Source organism: Leucoraja erinacea, chromosome 17 (genome assembly GCF_028641065.1).
Source record: "Leucoraja erinacea ecotype New England chromosome 17, Leri_hhj_1, whole genome shotgun sequence".
Classification (NCBI taxonomy): domain Eukaryota; kingdom Metazoa; phylum Chordata; class Chondrichthyes; order Rajiformes; family Rajidae; genus Leucoraja; species Leucoraja erinaceus.
The window spans coordinates 18,673,306-18,688,580 of record NC_073393.1 but is presented as its reverse complement, the minus strand read 5'-3'; the positions used below and the strand labels follow the sequence as shown (position 1 = coordinate 18,688,580).

The 15,275-nt window shown below is 41.7% G+C and overlaps 2 protein-coding genes across 6 annotated transcripts in view; one reads left to right on the top strand and one right to left on the bottom strand.

The window, feature by feature from the left end:
- Positions 1-2,787, bottom strand: part of st3gal2 (ST3 beta-galactoside alpha-2,3-sialyltransferase 2) — a 129,897-nt gene extending 127,110 nt beyond the window's left edge. For 2 of the 4 annotated variants that reach the window (XM_055648716.1, XM_055648719.1), the window contains exon 1: positions 2,474-2,787. The gene's annotated coding sequence lies outside the window, so the exon portion shown is untranslated. Of the gene's footprint in view, positions 1-704; positions 1,013-2,375; positions 2,395-2,473 lie in introns of those variants that run through there. The other 2 variants (XM_055648717.1, XM_055648718.1) reach the window with 2 other exon arrangements.
- A 365-nt stretch (positions 2,788-3,152) lies between these two features.
- LOC129705231 (L-fucose kinase) overlaps positions 3,153-15,275 on the top strand; it is a 139,248-nt gene continuing 127,125 nt past the window's right edge. For both annotated transcript variants that reach the window (XM_055648713.1, XM_055648712.1), the window contains exons 1-2: positions 3,153-3,452; positions 14,404-14,606. In XM_055648713.1, coding sequence (XP_055504688.1) covers positions 14,477-14,606 — 130 coding nt within the window. In that variant the 5' untranslated portion in view covers positions 3,153-3,452; positions 14,404-14,476. The remainder of the gene's footprint in view (positions 3,453-14,403; positions 14,607-15,275) is intronic.

The window sequence follows — 15,275 nt, the reverse complement described above, 5'->3', positions numbered from 1 at the left end:
TTCGCGCATTCATATAGAACACGTTTAATTTGGTGTTCACCTCCACTCTCACACCGGTTCCTATTTCACCTGACCTTACTCTCTTATTCCTTCTTGAACTTTCCGTCTCATTAATTCGGGTGTCTTTTGTAACTTTTCCTGTACTCTCGTTCCCTTTAACTCCATCTTTATACTACCAATTTGTCGAACTTCTCCCCCCACAATTTAGTTTAAACCCACCGGTGTAGCACTAACAAACCTGCCTGCCAGAATTTTGGTCTCCCTCCAGTTAAGGTGCAACCCATCCCTTTTGTACAGGTCACCCCTTCCCCAGAAGATATCCCAGTGGTCTATAAATCTACACCCCTGCCCCATCTCCTCAGCCACACATTCAGATCCCCTATCTCCCAGTTCCTGCCCTCACCAGCACGAGGTAGTGGAAGCAAACCTGAGATAACCACCCTAGATGTCCTGCTATTCAGCTTTCTTCCTAACTCTCTAAACTCACATTGCAGAACCTCCTTCCTCTTCTTCCCGATGTCGTTTGTGCTGACATGCACAACCACTTCCGGCTGCTCCCCTTCCCCCTTAAGGATGCCCAGCAATCGGTTCGAGACATCTTGGACCCCGGCACCAGGGAGGCAATAAACCATCCTCGAGTCCCGCCTATTACCACAGAATCTCGTGTCCGTACTTCTCACTACCACCTACCACTACAGCGTTACCTGATGTAGGTCTCCGGTTGCGCCGTAGCACCAGGATTTGATTGAAATGTCCGCAGCTCGGACTAGAAGTGTTGTCTGTTCCGACAGCTTCCAAGAGGGTTTGCCCATTTTTAATAGGTACAGCCATTGGGGTATCCTGCACTCCCTCTTACTTCTCTTCCTCATCATCATCCACCTTCGCTCTTCTTGTATCCTTGGTGTAACAACTTCATTGTAGGTCCTGTCCAGGAAGTTTTCTTTTCCCGGATGGTCCTGAGAACATCCAGCTGCTGTTGCAGTTCCCTAACACGGTCCTTCAGGAGCTGCAACTGGACACAATTTCCACATGTGTAGTTGTCAGAGGCACCCTGACTTCCCACATCCTGCAAGAGTCACACTGCCACAACTTGCCTTCCATTATTTCAGTAGACAAATCTCAATAGGTTGTGCCTCTCACCTTCTCCATCTTCCTCGCCGAAGACTCGCACTTTACTCACCAAGGCACTTCACCTCAACAAGGCTGCTCCGGTACAGCTGCACGTATTTTTATCTGCTATCTAATCGACTACTTTAAGGCTAATTTGTAAAGGACTTGAACCTGTGCCTTTGGCGCTCTTTTTTAAATCTCCGTTCCCTCTAACTCACCTTCTTTCATCCAATACTCGCTCTCGCTTCTCATGAGTATCATGATTATATTATCATGGTTACATTGGCTGTATCTGTATCATTTATTATATTGTATACTTCTTTAAAATTCAAAATTTTTAAAGCTAGTCAGGCTACTTCATAGCATTTCCAGTGTCACGAATGTTACCCAGAACTGGAAACCTAACTCAACCCACAACTAAACCAAACTGCTTCTTGTTCAATGTATTCCATTGTTCTGACTACATATTTTGGCTTTTTATATGCTTTGCCGATTATTCTCCAACTAACACTCAACAACTCTCCAACCAATTTCTAAAACACAAACCTTATATGTAATGGACTTAGAAAGTTAATGTTTATTTAGTTTGTCTTGACGGAATATCAATTTATAGGAGCTGCGATTTAAAAAAAATCCAACGTTACACGTTTATACGCCTTAAAACCCAGACCATTTTCATTCACTGGGACAAACTACAATTATTTATCTCAAGCAAAATTACCATCGAATAAAAGACCCTTGGATTACGACTCGTTGCACGATGTCTTACTTCTGAAACACATATTCTGTAAATTTGATAGATTTAAACGAAACACTACAAAACACGTTGGGGAAAAAGACACGTCGATCGCCCAAATTTTGTAACGGCAACTTTAGACAACATATAATTTAAAGATTATTTTTAAAAATCGGATTATTTTTATCTAGTAGGAGACATTAAAATAAATCATACATTCCTCAGAAAGCACCTCTTGTTTCGAACTCGTTTGGCGATTCTAATACAACAAATCTGAACGCAGCTGTGATTAAGGATTGCCTCAATTTGCAGATGATGGGGAGTGGGAGGAGAAAGTTTAAACTACTGGGAGTTTTATCAACAGCATTTAAATTTAAATACAAACTGCAGCAAAGTTCGACACTTAAAATCTCCTGGCTCTGCTGATGTATCTCGAATTCAATATAAATGAAAAACTCCGGATTCCATTTGTAAATCGCAATCCCCGAGTGTAGCTCGGAATGGGATAAACTATATATGAAACGCTTACTTGATGAAGAAAGACCAATGCAATGCATCAAATGTAGCAACATCTCACTGCCAGATTCTGAAAAAGCTTTGAAGACCGAGTCCACGCATAGCACTTACCGTTCTGGCGTGCTCCAGTAACAAAGCCAATGGACGGAATGTTACTGAATTGGAAGATGATGGCATTTATTGCTGGTCTCTGCGATTTCAGGAGTCTGGCACACTGATCAGAACTGTGAGTGGTAGTGATGGTAAATCTGGCTCGTTTCTGAAGGGTAGAGGGCGTGGAAAGGAGGCGTCTCTTTCGCTCTCTCACTCTCCTGCAGCCAGTGGACTGTGAGGGCCGATTCTCTCTTTCTTGCAATGATGTATCTCCCCTTACCACCTCCGAACCACAACCCCTATTACCATCACCAGTCCACGGGGGCAACTGGAGACATTCACACAACATGAATGACTTCACACAACAATTGGAATGAGTCGCGGGGCCTGCTAGGAGTTGTAGTTTATATTTAATGTTCTGCCGTTCGTTTTAATGACAGTGGGATTGGAACTGCAACTCCCATCGTGCTTGACGCGGCCAGCGCACGCGCCACCACGTCTCCATCCATTTAACAACTCTCACCGTGGCTTGTGGGGAGGGGAGGGCACAACAAATGTAATAAAATGTCACTCTTTTGTTGTTTTGTTGAAAACGGATTTAGTAGTAGACACATTTTACCTCAAGACACTGTGCCCCACGATCTCATGTTTCTCAGGGGAAAGCCGAGTTGGAACTGCGCTAAAGATTGAGATAAACTACCCTTTAAATCCCAGGGAAGGGGCGGGGGGTTCAATTATTGCAGAAAGAAGGAGCCAGCAAAGCGTGTGGACCGTTATTAGAAGGACAAAGCGACACAATAAGAATCCGCTAGTGGCGCCTCGCGACTGCGCATGCGGGTCGAGCCGTCTTTGGGCTGGACCAAAGATCTTGGGCTGGACTACAACTGGGGCGTCGATTACGTCACCAACCGGGAAGGGGAAAGGTCAACATTGTGTCGACAAGGTGAAAAGATGTCTACAGGCTGTGGTCATGCATTTATATTGAAGAGAGGGACAGGTAGGGTGAAATGTTCAACGTATCTCCAGCTTAATGTTTAACACAATGTAACAGTTTCATTTTAATTTACGTCTTTATTTAAACTTCTACTCACCTGGGAGAAAGTTTCCAACACCAGATTTAGTGTAGCAAACAACGAGAAAATGCTGAAAACACTCAGCAAGCTGAGCAGTTACCTGTGGAAAGGGGGACAGAGTTCATGTTTCGGTTCGAATGCCCTTCGTCAGAACGTGTCTTCAATTTTGTTTCTCTTTTCACAGATACTATTTGACCTGCTGACCAGCATATTCTCTTCATATTTTAGTTTCCAGCATCTGCAGTTTTCATGAGTTTTCAATCGTACTGCTTTTAAAATGGAGACATAAGAAACTGCAGATGCTAGAATCTTAATCAAAACACAAACTACTCGAGCAACTCACTGGGTCAGACAACACCTGTGGGGGGGAATAGACAGACAACGTTTCGGGTCGGGATCTTCAGAGTCTGAAATATTAAAAAGGATGAATAAACTGCACGTTCAAGGAAACAGTTAAAGGATAAAGGCAATTACTGTAAATACTGGATATGATGATACAAAAGTAGATGGTTTTGGAGATGGTTGTGAAAGATGGCAGTAGGATATTGATCAATTGGCTATGTGGCTGAGGAACGGTTGATGGAATTTAATACAGAGAAATGTCAGGTGTTACTTTTTAGGAAGTCTAACAAGGGCAAGACCTACACGGTGAATGGTAGGCCTCTGGGGAGTGTTGAGGGATCTAGGAGTGCAGGTGCATGGTTCCTTAAAGGTCGAGTCACAGGTAGATAAGGTGGTCAAAAAGGCTTTTGGCACATCTGCCTTCATCAGTCAGAGTATTGAGTATAGGGTGATTTCACGAAAGGTCACTGGAGCGTAGATCCGCACCCACGTGACCGAAAATCTCAAGTGGAGGACATGCTAGACATCCGGTACATGTTAGTGGATGGGAAAACACGCACTTTCCCACCCGTTAAAAACATAGAAAACGGCCAGGTTTTGTTTTGATCTGCAATTTATTGTGCCAGTCGGGCATCATTGACCTTTAAATCTCCACGGCAAATGTCCGCTGTTCACTTCCGCTAGATTGGCACCTTCAGCTCCCTCTTTAATTTACCTTAGTTTCTATCTTTTCTTTTGACTGTAAATCTAGGTAGCTGTGCCTCACGGTCACCCCGACTGGCACAATAAATTGCAGATCAAAATCTGGCCGTTTTCTATGTTTTTAACGGGTGGGAAAGTGTGTGTTTTCCCATCCACTAACATGTACCGGATGTCTAGCATGTCCTCCACTTGAGATTTTCGGTCACGTGGGTGCGGATCTACGCTCCAGTGACCTTTCGTGAAATCACCCTATAGAAGTTGGGATGTCATGTTGCAGTTGTATACGACGTGGGTGAGACCACATTTCGAATATAATGTTCAGTTCTGGGCACCATGTTATTGGAAAGATATTGTCAAGCTTAAAAAGGTTCAGAGAAGATTTACGAGGATGTTGCCAGGACTAGAGGGTGTAAGCTATAGGGAGGTTTCACGGCAGTCGGGTCACAACCCATGACCCGTACTGTTGCTAGGCTACTCCAAATGGATTACACGTGATGAACTGCAGGTAAGCACTTACCATTGTTTCCAGCGTAGCGGGCCCATTAAAACCCGCTGAAGTTGTCAATTTTTGCGCTGTAAATAATTATGGAAATCGGGATAAGCGTGTGAGACATTTAGCCTACTTCAGAATTCCAAAAGTGAGGAGAAATGACGGTAGATAGAAACAAGAGCTGAAGGGACAGCAACAGCCAGAGTGCTTGGCGAACATTGGCCGTTTGCTCACTGCATTTCATCAAGTAAGGCATTATTTGTGTTTTTTCTTGATTCCTTTGGCATCTAAAAAGTTTCAGAAATGATAAATCTGGCTGTAATTTTTTTAAATCACCCATGGTTCTCGTGGGTTTTTACATACAAAATGAAAACGCATCTGAAGAAAAATTTACAACCAGATTTATCACCTGAGAATTTTTAGATGCCAAAGGAATCAAGAAAAAACAAATAATGCCTTACTTGATGAAATGCAGTAGCAAACGCGATAATTCCCGATATTTTCAATGTTTACCAAGCATTTTAGCTGCTGTAATCCCTTCAGTTCTCGCTTCTCTATACCTTAATTCACTTCACTTTTGGAATTCTAAAGCTGGGTACATGTCTCTCACACTCACCCCGACTTCCACAATTTTTTTCAGCGCAAAAATTCAACATTTTGGCGTTTTTTAACAGGTAGGAAAGTACCCGTTTCTAGCATTAATAACATATACCGGAAGTGACAGATGTCTTCCAGTTGGATTTAGCGGCTCCGTGCGTCGAGCCCTATGACCCAGTGACCTTTCGTGCAACCACCCTATAGGGAGAGGTTAAGTAGGCTGGATCTCTATTCCTTGCAGTGCAGGAGGATGAGGGGTGATCTTATAGAGGTGTATAAAATCATGAGAGTAATAGGTCAGGTAGATGCACATAATCTCTTGCCCACAGTAGGAGAATCGAGGACCAGAGGACATAAGTTCAAGTTGAAGGGGAAAAGATTTAATAGCGAACTGAGGGGTAACATTTTCACACAAAGGGTGGTGGGTGTATCGAACAAGCTACAAGGGCAGATAGTTGAAGCTGGGATTATCCCAACATTTAAGAAACAGACAGGTACACGGATAGTCCTCAGTCTGAAGAAGGGTTTCGGCCCGAAACGTTGCCTATTTCCTTCGCTCCATAGATGCTGCTGCACCCGCTGAGTTTCTCCAGCTTTTTTGTGTAACCCAGGTACACGGATAGGACAGGTTTGAGAGGATATGGACCAAGCGCAGGCAGATGGGACTAGTATAGCTGGGACATGTTGGCCAGCGTGGTAAGTTGGCCGAAGGGCCTGTTTCCACACTGCGTCACTCTATGACTATTAACATTTCCTGTAAATAACCAGAAGGAACAGGATTAGAGACATGGCGGACCATGTGTTCTGTCGTGCTCATTCTGAAGAAGGGTCATGTCCCAAAACATCACCCATTCCTTCTCTCCAGATCTGCTACCTTTCCCACTGAATTACTCCAGCATTTTGTATCTATCCATGAGTTCTGAATTGGGGTACGCCAAGTTTGATAGTATTAGACTATATAATCAGGCTGCGCTGGATTTAAAATATCGCCGAGCCTGGTATCCCTCGCCGAGATCGCCAGAGTCGGAGCTCCGACCAGCGCAGCCTATGGACATCGGGAGCCGTGGTCTCCGGGGAGGGAGCGGCCGTTCCAGACACTCCAAGCTGCTGAGCAGTCTTTCTCCTGACGCCGGAGCTCCATCAACCGGCAAGAGGGCCTGAAAACATCGGACTGGCTGCGGAGGTCACAAATAGGCCCCGACCTCGGGTGATCACAGAGGAAGAGGACTGAACTTTCTAGTGCCTTTCCCCACAGTGGAAAATTTTGATTCTGCTGTGGGGAATGTTCATGTTAAATTTTATAATTTATATTCTATAAACACCATCCATAAGCATCTGGAAATCCCCAAGGCCACAGCCAGACTTCTGTTTGTAGACTTCTCATCAGCATTCAACACCATGCAGCCACATATTTTGGTTGAGAAGCTCATCACTCGCTTCCACCTCAACCACCAACTCACTCTGTGGATTATAGACTTCCTCACCAACAGATCACAGAGGGTGTTGGTGAACCACACCTTGTCCGACACCCTCTTCACCTTCACTGGCTCTCCACAAGGCTGTGTCCTCTCCCCACTTCTCTTCATTCTCTACACTGATGACTGCAGATCCACCCAGCGAAACTGCCACTTTGTAAAATTTGCTGATGACACAGTTCTCCTGTCTCTTCTTCCCAGCCACACACAACATCACAGCTCAGCCCTGCAGGACTTTATAGTATGGTTTGAAAAGTCTTGTCTTGAGCTAAATATAAGCAAAACCAAGGACATGATTGTGACTTTTTCCCCCCAACAGAGACAGATGGCTGAGGCAGCCACCACTATCATCCAGCAGGAGCCAGTGGAGATAGTGGAGGTATACAAATACCTGGGAACAGCCTTCGACAACCTGCTAAGGTTTTCCTCTAACATAGAGGAAATCCTTAAAAAGTGCCATCAGAGACAGTACCTACTCAGGAAGCTGAAGTCATTTGGGATTAACAAAGACATTCTCACTACATTCTACTACCCATTCATTGAAAATGTAATAACCTTCTCTTTCACTAGCTGGTTCCACTCCATCACCCTGCAAAACAGAAACCGCCTGTTGAATGTGGTCAAGGTCTGCTCAAAAATCATTGAGCAGCCCGTCCGAACTCTCACTGCCCTATGCGACCAACAGTCTGTAAAGTTAACACGCAGGATTCTTCAGGACCCCTCTCACATCCTGTTTCCTGAGTTTGAGTGGCTCCCCTCAGGACGCAGACTCCGCTGTCCGGGTTGCCGGACACAGAGGAGGAAGGCAACCTTCATCCCCAGGGCTGTCCAGCTTTTTAATGCTGATCACTGACTCATGAACATATGAAATGAAATAACCTTCTATATGCACTTTTTAATTGAAGCACTTAGGAAGCACTTTTAAAACTATTGCTATGTGTTGAATGTTGATGTGCGGTGTGTGTTGTGTGATTGTGCAGTGTGTCTGTGAAATGCGTGTGCTGGTTGATTGTGCAGTATGCGCGCTGCTTATGTTTGTTGATTGTGTCCCTTTTTAAAAAGCTACTGTAATGCGCCTTTTTAAATTGCCCCTCGGGGACGAATAAAGTGCTTTGAATTGAATTGAATTGAATAATGTGTTGTGTCATTTTTCTTTTTTAAATTTTTTCTATGGATGTACGGAAACCTAGTTATTTCTTCTATGTACTTACTTACTTCTTACTAGACAGGAACTTGCTTAAGTTGATTGGAGTAGGTTCTTTGCAGGCATATTCCGGAAAGTGAGATGCTTTTAAAATTGTGATCCCAAGAGTTCAGGGCATGCAAGTTCCTGTTAGAATGAAGGGCAAGGCATTGGGGCATAAATAATCTTGGATAATGAGAGAAATTGAGTCTTTGGTCAAGAAAAAGGAGGCATGGGGCAGATATTGGCAGCTGGGATCAAGTGTATCTCTGGAGTAGTTTTGGAAGAAGCGGAGCATATTTAAGGAAATTGGGAGGGCAAAAAGGGTCAGGAGATAGATGATTTTAAATGTTTACTTGGAGGAAGATTATACTTTTGAAAGATCGGGGAATTATGAGTTATGGGATACAGAACAGAGGGGAAGAGATCAGAGATGATTATGTTGAATGGCAGGATAGATTTAAGGGCTGAGTGGATTACTTCGGCTCCTTGTGTTCAAAATCTTCCAGATTCACTAACGATAAGGGAACCACAATCTATGTCCTCTGCCAGGGCAGCATCCCAGCATTTAAGGCCCATTTACTTTTAGCCGGTTAAATTGGAAAACCATTTTGTGTGAATCCCCAACATTAGCTGCTGGAAACAAGTATTCTGTTCTGAGCTGCGTCCTTATTCTCTTGCTCCCCATCAGCACTAGGGGTAACTTACTGTAACCAATTAACCTACCAACAAGCATGTTTTTGATATGTGGGAGGAAAACAGTGCACCCAGGAGAATCCCACTTACAGAGAGAACATGCACACAGACGGCATCCAGGGACAGAAATGAACCCAGATCTTTGGAACTGTGAGGCAATAATGCTAACCAGTAACAGTGCGCCACCCATATCTTTTGGGGGAATCCTGCATAATGTTTTTTATGTGGTGATGTGTGCTAACCTTTTGTTCCTGCTGTTGAAATTATATTTTCATGATTTAATGCCTGTTAACTGCCTGTTTGGTTCTTCTCCAAGTTAGTGATTTTTCTTATAAGACAATTATATGGATACTTACCCTAACAATTTTATTTCATATGGAAGCAAAAGGACAATGCGGCAAAGGAAGAGCTATTGACTTGCAGCACCAGTGAACTAGGTTCAATTATGACCTTGGATATTATCTGTGTCAAGTTCAGCAATTGGTCTCAGCTAATCAAGCATCACATTTAGTTTTGCAATAATCATTCATATAATTCATCTCTTAAATAGCATCTAAATCAGTTCTGCATCTTATACTTGTACGTAATATTCCATTGAAATAGAAATTGTGCCTAAATCTAAAACACATTTTAAAGCTTAGTTCTATGGAACATACCAGTCTTAAAATATTCCTGACACACTCGTTTTCTTTGTAATGCTACTACTAAATTCCTTTTCATTAGCTCAGAAATGATGGGAATTAATATTTCCTGGTAATATAATAATTGGAAACATTTGGATTTAATTAATTTTAAGATCAAGTTATTATAGCTGTAATGCTCAGTTATTTGAAAAGGTCATCATTTTGAGACTTACAGATAGTCTAGTTATTTAGCAAGAGCACAGCACAAAAATAGACTTTTTGACCCACCATGTCCATGCTGAAGTAATTGTCCACCTGTTGGAAAAAGTTGCCGCCCTGCAAGTTCCTTTTAAATCTTTCCCCTCTCACCTTAAACCTATGTCCTCTAGTTTTAGACTGCCCTACAATGGCAAAAACACCGGCTATTTAACTTTCAATGCCGTTGTGCAGCAGGTAAAATGCTGGTTAGGTTTAGGTTTATTATTGTCATATGTATCGAGGTATAACGTAAAGCTTTGTTTTGCATGCTATCCAAACAGATCAGATGTACCGTAAATGAATGTAATCTGTACAAATCGAGTGATAATAATAAATTTTATTTATGGGCGCCTTTCAAGAGTCTCAAGGACACCTTACAAAAATTTAGTAGGTAGAGGAAAAACATGTAAGGGGAATGAAATAAATAGTAAAGACATGCTAGTACACAAAGTAAATACAGAATTCAATACAAAACACAGTATGAGGCAATTAATGCAAATGAGGAAATATATAATAAAATTGCTCAAATGATAAGTTCTTAAGGAACTTGTATTAAGTGGCAAGAGAAAAGCTTGGAGTTGGGGCTTTCAGAAATACATGCCTCCACAAAGAAATAAAGAACAAAGAGCACACACAGGAGAACAGATGGCTTATCATAACATGGAAATGTTGATCTGAATAGGCATATCTTTATTTATTGCTTGGAAGCAATAATCATGCTGTGAGAAGTTGTAGTTGGTTTAGGTTGCTGTTTATAATGGAGGTTGTAAATGGGATCTTTCTCCATGACATGGGCACAATCCTCTTCCTTTGTGACACATCTCAGAGTTTGGCTGTATCATTAAGGCGATTTATGGTAGAGGATTGTAGGCACCAAGGGTAGACACTAGTCTGTGAGATGGTTTGTGCTGTTTAAGTGTATTTATGTTGGGATAAGAGATAAGGCATAGGTGATGGTTGTGTGACCTTTGCAAAAGGATTTCTTATGTTATAGAAGACTGAGAATGTAACTGTTTTGATCTAAGCCATACGATTGGGGTTTGCATATTGTGATCTTCAAATTGCTGCGTGGAATGCTATTGATAAGAGGTTGTAAAGAAGTCTTACATTCCTTTCCTCCAGAGATAGAAGATAGAGGTTGTGATACAAAATGAAATTAGACCCGAGCTTGGGAAGAAGCAATCAAGTGTGACAATTAATGGCCTTTATGTGTCTGTAGTTGGGAATTGTGTGATTAGAACTTTGTCTTTACCACTTTGTAAGAATGGGGCAAAACTCATCTTTAATCTTGTAATCCATAAGTAACTGTATTTTAACTAAGTGGTTGTAAGGAAATTAATTGTGAAGTGTATTGTGTTTAATTACGATTGTAAGTATTAGACTTTGTTTAAATCGGAAGTTTTAGAAATAACTTTCTTTTCCAAAAGTGAAAATATGTTTTGTATGCATGTGTTGTGTGATTGCTATATTATGTGTATATTCTGAAAAGTATTCTGTGAGAATTAGTTTTATATCTGTGGTTTTACTTTATTGTAATAAAATGATTTTGAGCAAAGAGGTTGAAGAAACCACAGAGGGGAAGAAGGTTGTAAAGGGGCTGGAAAAGGGAAAATCATGTGACTATATGTGTTGTCAATCAATGGAAAGGATTTAGTTGATTGGTTAATGCAAATAAGTTAAATGTATGGTAAACCATAATGATTGGTTAATAGTTTGCTACTCCTTTTGTACTATCCTTGTCTTTTACCTATATAATGTGTTACATTTATGCCAAAGTCAGTAGTTCTTTCGACCTGCTCCAGAGTTTCTAACTGTGTTGGAAGGTTTAAAGAATTATCCAGCGCTATCAGAATAAAGAATTGATTTTAGCAGCAATGGTTTGAATCGAGTTTTCTTGAATTAGACTGGCAAAAAGAACTCATTTTAACACACAGATGAAAAGGGACGGCACGTGGGGCTAAGGATAGGCAGAGGTGAAGAGATGGGTCTTGAGGCGGGACTGGAAGATGGTGAGGGACACGGAATTGCGGATCAGTTGGGGGAGGGAGTTCCAGAGCCTGGGAGCTGCCCTGGAGAAGGCTCTGTCCCCAAAATTGCGGAGGTTGGACTTGTGGATGGAGAGGAGACCAGCTGATGTGGATCTGAGGGACCGTGAGGGTTAGTAGGGGGAGAGGAGGTCAGTGAGATATGGGGGGGGGGGGGGGGGGGGGGCAGATGGTGGAGGGCTTTGTAGGTGAGGATCAGGATTTTGTATGGGACCTCTGGATGGATGTGAGGGAAGGGGTTTAGTTCAGAGATACAGCACGGAAACAGGTCCTTCGGCCTACCAAGTCTATGCCAACCAGCGATCCTGCTCACTAACACTATCCTACGCTAGAGACAATTTACAGTTTTACTGAAGGAAACCCACGCAGGTTACTGGGAGAGCGTACGAATTCCATACAATCGGTATTTGCTGAGTTCCTCCAGCACATAATGAAAAACGGACCCCCCCCCCCCTTTCATAACACTAATATACTTGGTGAAAAGCAGTCATAATAATGCTCTTCAGTGTGATATCAGATAAATTTAACTCCTGACAATGTGCTTCCTGCTCTTTCAGTCTTTTCCCTATCCTAAAATTCAATTAAGCTGTCAGCAGACGGGATCTGGTGTTTTCAGCTTTGAATTATTTAGAAGAATGCTGAGAAAGGAAAGGATTGGAGAAAGAGTGAAAGGTTGTGCTGCTCTGATAAAGTGTGTCGGGAAGTGTATGTATATTTGTGTGTGTGTGAGTAAAGGCTATGAACTTTGTCTGCCGTCATCTTACAACTGCATGCTACTGAACCATGACTTCTCTCTGTCAGAACCGTGTGGTAGGTTGTGTGCAACAGTGGCCCACATTAGAAGTCACATACGATCATCTCCCACTTCAGACCAAGATAACTTTTATTAGGGGACAATGTAAGCATCCTTACTCACACAACAGCTAATTTTATGCTGTGAATTATGCATAAACAGCTGGTCTAATAGGTTTAATTTACATCTGCCCTGCTTGTAAGATTTAAGTCCCTTCTTTCATGGGAATTGAGTCATGTTGCTTATGTTTACTTCTATACCTGAATTCATAAGAAACAACAAGGAAACCCTCTCATGTCCTGAACCAAATATCTCTGCCTTTTTCCTTTATAATTCATCAATCTTTCTGATACTGAAGTGAACAGTGTTAACATTGAGATGGTGTGAGGTATGATTCATATTGTTAAACTACTTTATTCCACAGTAAAATGCACAGGGTAATTGTTACGTTCCAACTCGCTAGTTTAATTACGATAACATCTCCGTGTATAATAACATTAAAGTAATGAACATACGAGCCGCTTCATTGAGTCTTCTTGCTTGATTGAGGCAGAAAAACTTTTTAACTTTAGCTTCAACCTAATGTGGAACCAATCCTTGCTCCTTTGACACCTGAAGCCCGTGCTGCCTAAAACATCCAACTTTGTGTTTCTTATACCTGCATTAGTGACAGAAATGGATGAGATCCTCCAGCACCATGATTAAAAGATGCTTTCTTTTTAATCAAAATTATTAATAACCCGTAAATAATCAACATGAAGTCATGTTGCTTGTTGTTCATCTTTCTGACAGCTGCCCACAAAAGACAAGTATAAACCTCCTGTATTTTGGAATCTCTTCTGAAGTGGCATTTTCCATTGGATTTTAGATGTGTGGCACTTGGGGAAAATGCAGTTTATCAGATTGAAGCATTCAGATTAAGACAAGCATAGCCAAAATCAGGTAGTCTAAATGAAGAGGTTTAAATTACATTTGCAGAAAGTGAAATTAACATTTTGAAACACTGGCTAAGTGAGAGATTTTAAATAAAGAACTAATTTGCTTTTGTTTAGAGGCCAAGATGGGACCCCAGTGCCCACACTCTCCTTATTTTACACCTACCAGATTCATTTTTATGTTTATTATATATATTACTGTGTCATCTTCAAGGATGAGATAAGTGTTCAGAAGTATTAATAGGCCAACTGTCCAATAAAACCTGTCTGTCTGCCACTCACAAAGTCTTGAGACAGCCCGATTTATTGAGTTTTACTGTATGTGATTCAAGGAAGAATTACATGTGCTTTTTCTTATCTTATTATCTCTTTCCCTCCAACTTTGTTTTTAAATGTGGAATTCATTTCCACAGACAGTGGTGGAGGCCAGGTCATTGGGTGTTTTTAAAGTGAAGATTGATAGGTTCTTGATTAGTAAGGACATCAAAAGTTATGGGAGAAAGCAGGAATATAGGTTGAGAGGGAAAAAAAAGATTGGCCATGATTGAATGGCAGAGCAGACTTGATAGGCCAAATGGCCTAATTCTGCTCCAATGTCTTATGGTCTTAAAGAATGATAATACGAAAAAACATTTAGGCCAAAAGACCACCACACAAAGAATGATAATAAAAAAAATTTGTATGATGCATGCAATAACTGTTTGTCATGTAATAACTATTTATGCATTCTATCCAGAAAGTAGCCTGGTCATCTCGTGCTTCTGCAGAACAATTTAATCGGATGGCAAGAGGTGAAGAGACCAATAAGAATGGCAAGTGTTGGCGATGAGACTTTGGTACCAGAAGGGCAGAACTTTGGTGCCCAAGCCAGTGGAGTGGAATGGACTGTCATCATCCTTACGTGCCAGCACAAGGATAGTGTGTATGCCTTCCAGAGAGGTGAGTGTTGCAGGATCTGTGACCAAGCAGATTATCAGGTCACTTTATTATTGCAAATCATGAATTGGTAACTCTATTAATTCTGTAATAAAGTATTTAAAGAAACCATTCTTCGTGTTACCTTGACGAGTAAATTGCCCACTGTTCATTGCAATTTGTTTATCCAGAACGTATGGCAATGTGAACAGAGTAATATTGTAGCTGGAAAATTGAATTTATTTTTATTTTTACATCCATTTTCTTGGATCCCTTAAGACACATCATCGATGTTTACATTTAGTAAGAGACAGCTCCCTAGATAAGGAAAGTGGGCTGTATTGTTCAGAGAGAGTCTTTTGTACTGTGGTTGCTGAATGTAAGGTCTAATCTCTTGTTCACTTTAGTGAACAAGTTGGCTTGGAACTTGACTGTGGGATCGTAAATGTTATCTGTAAGCTGCAGCTTGATGACTGAACTTTGGGTGACTTGGGTTCTGGACTTATGTTTGACCAGTTTTGTCCATTAATTCCTAAGATTAGTTCCATTCCAGTGGACGTTTGTTGTAAATGAAATGCCGAATTGATGCAAGATGCAGCCTTGCACTGAAGGAATTGGCACTCTAGATTGTTCCATATGGTGGTGGGCCTGATCTCAGACAACGATGAGAAGGCCTACCGGGAGGGGGTGGCT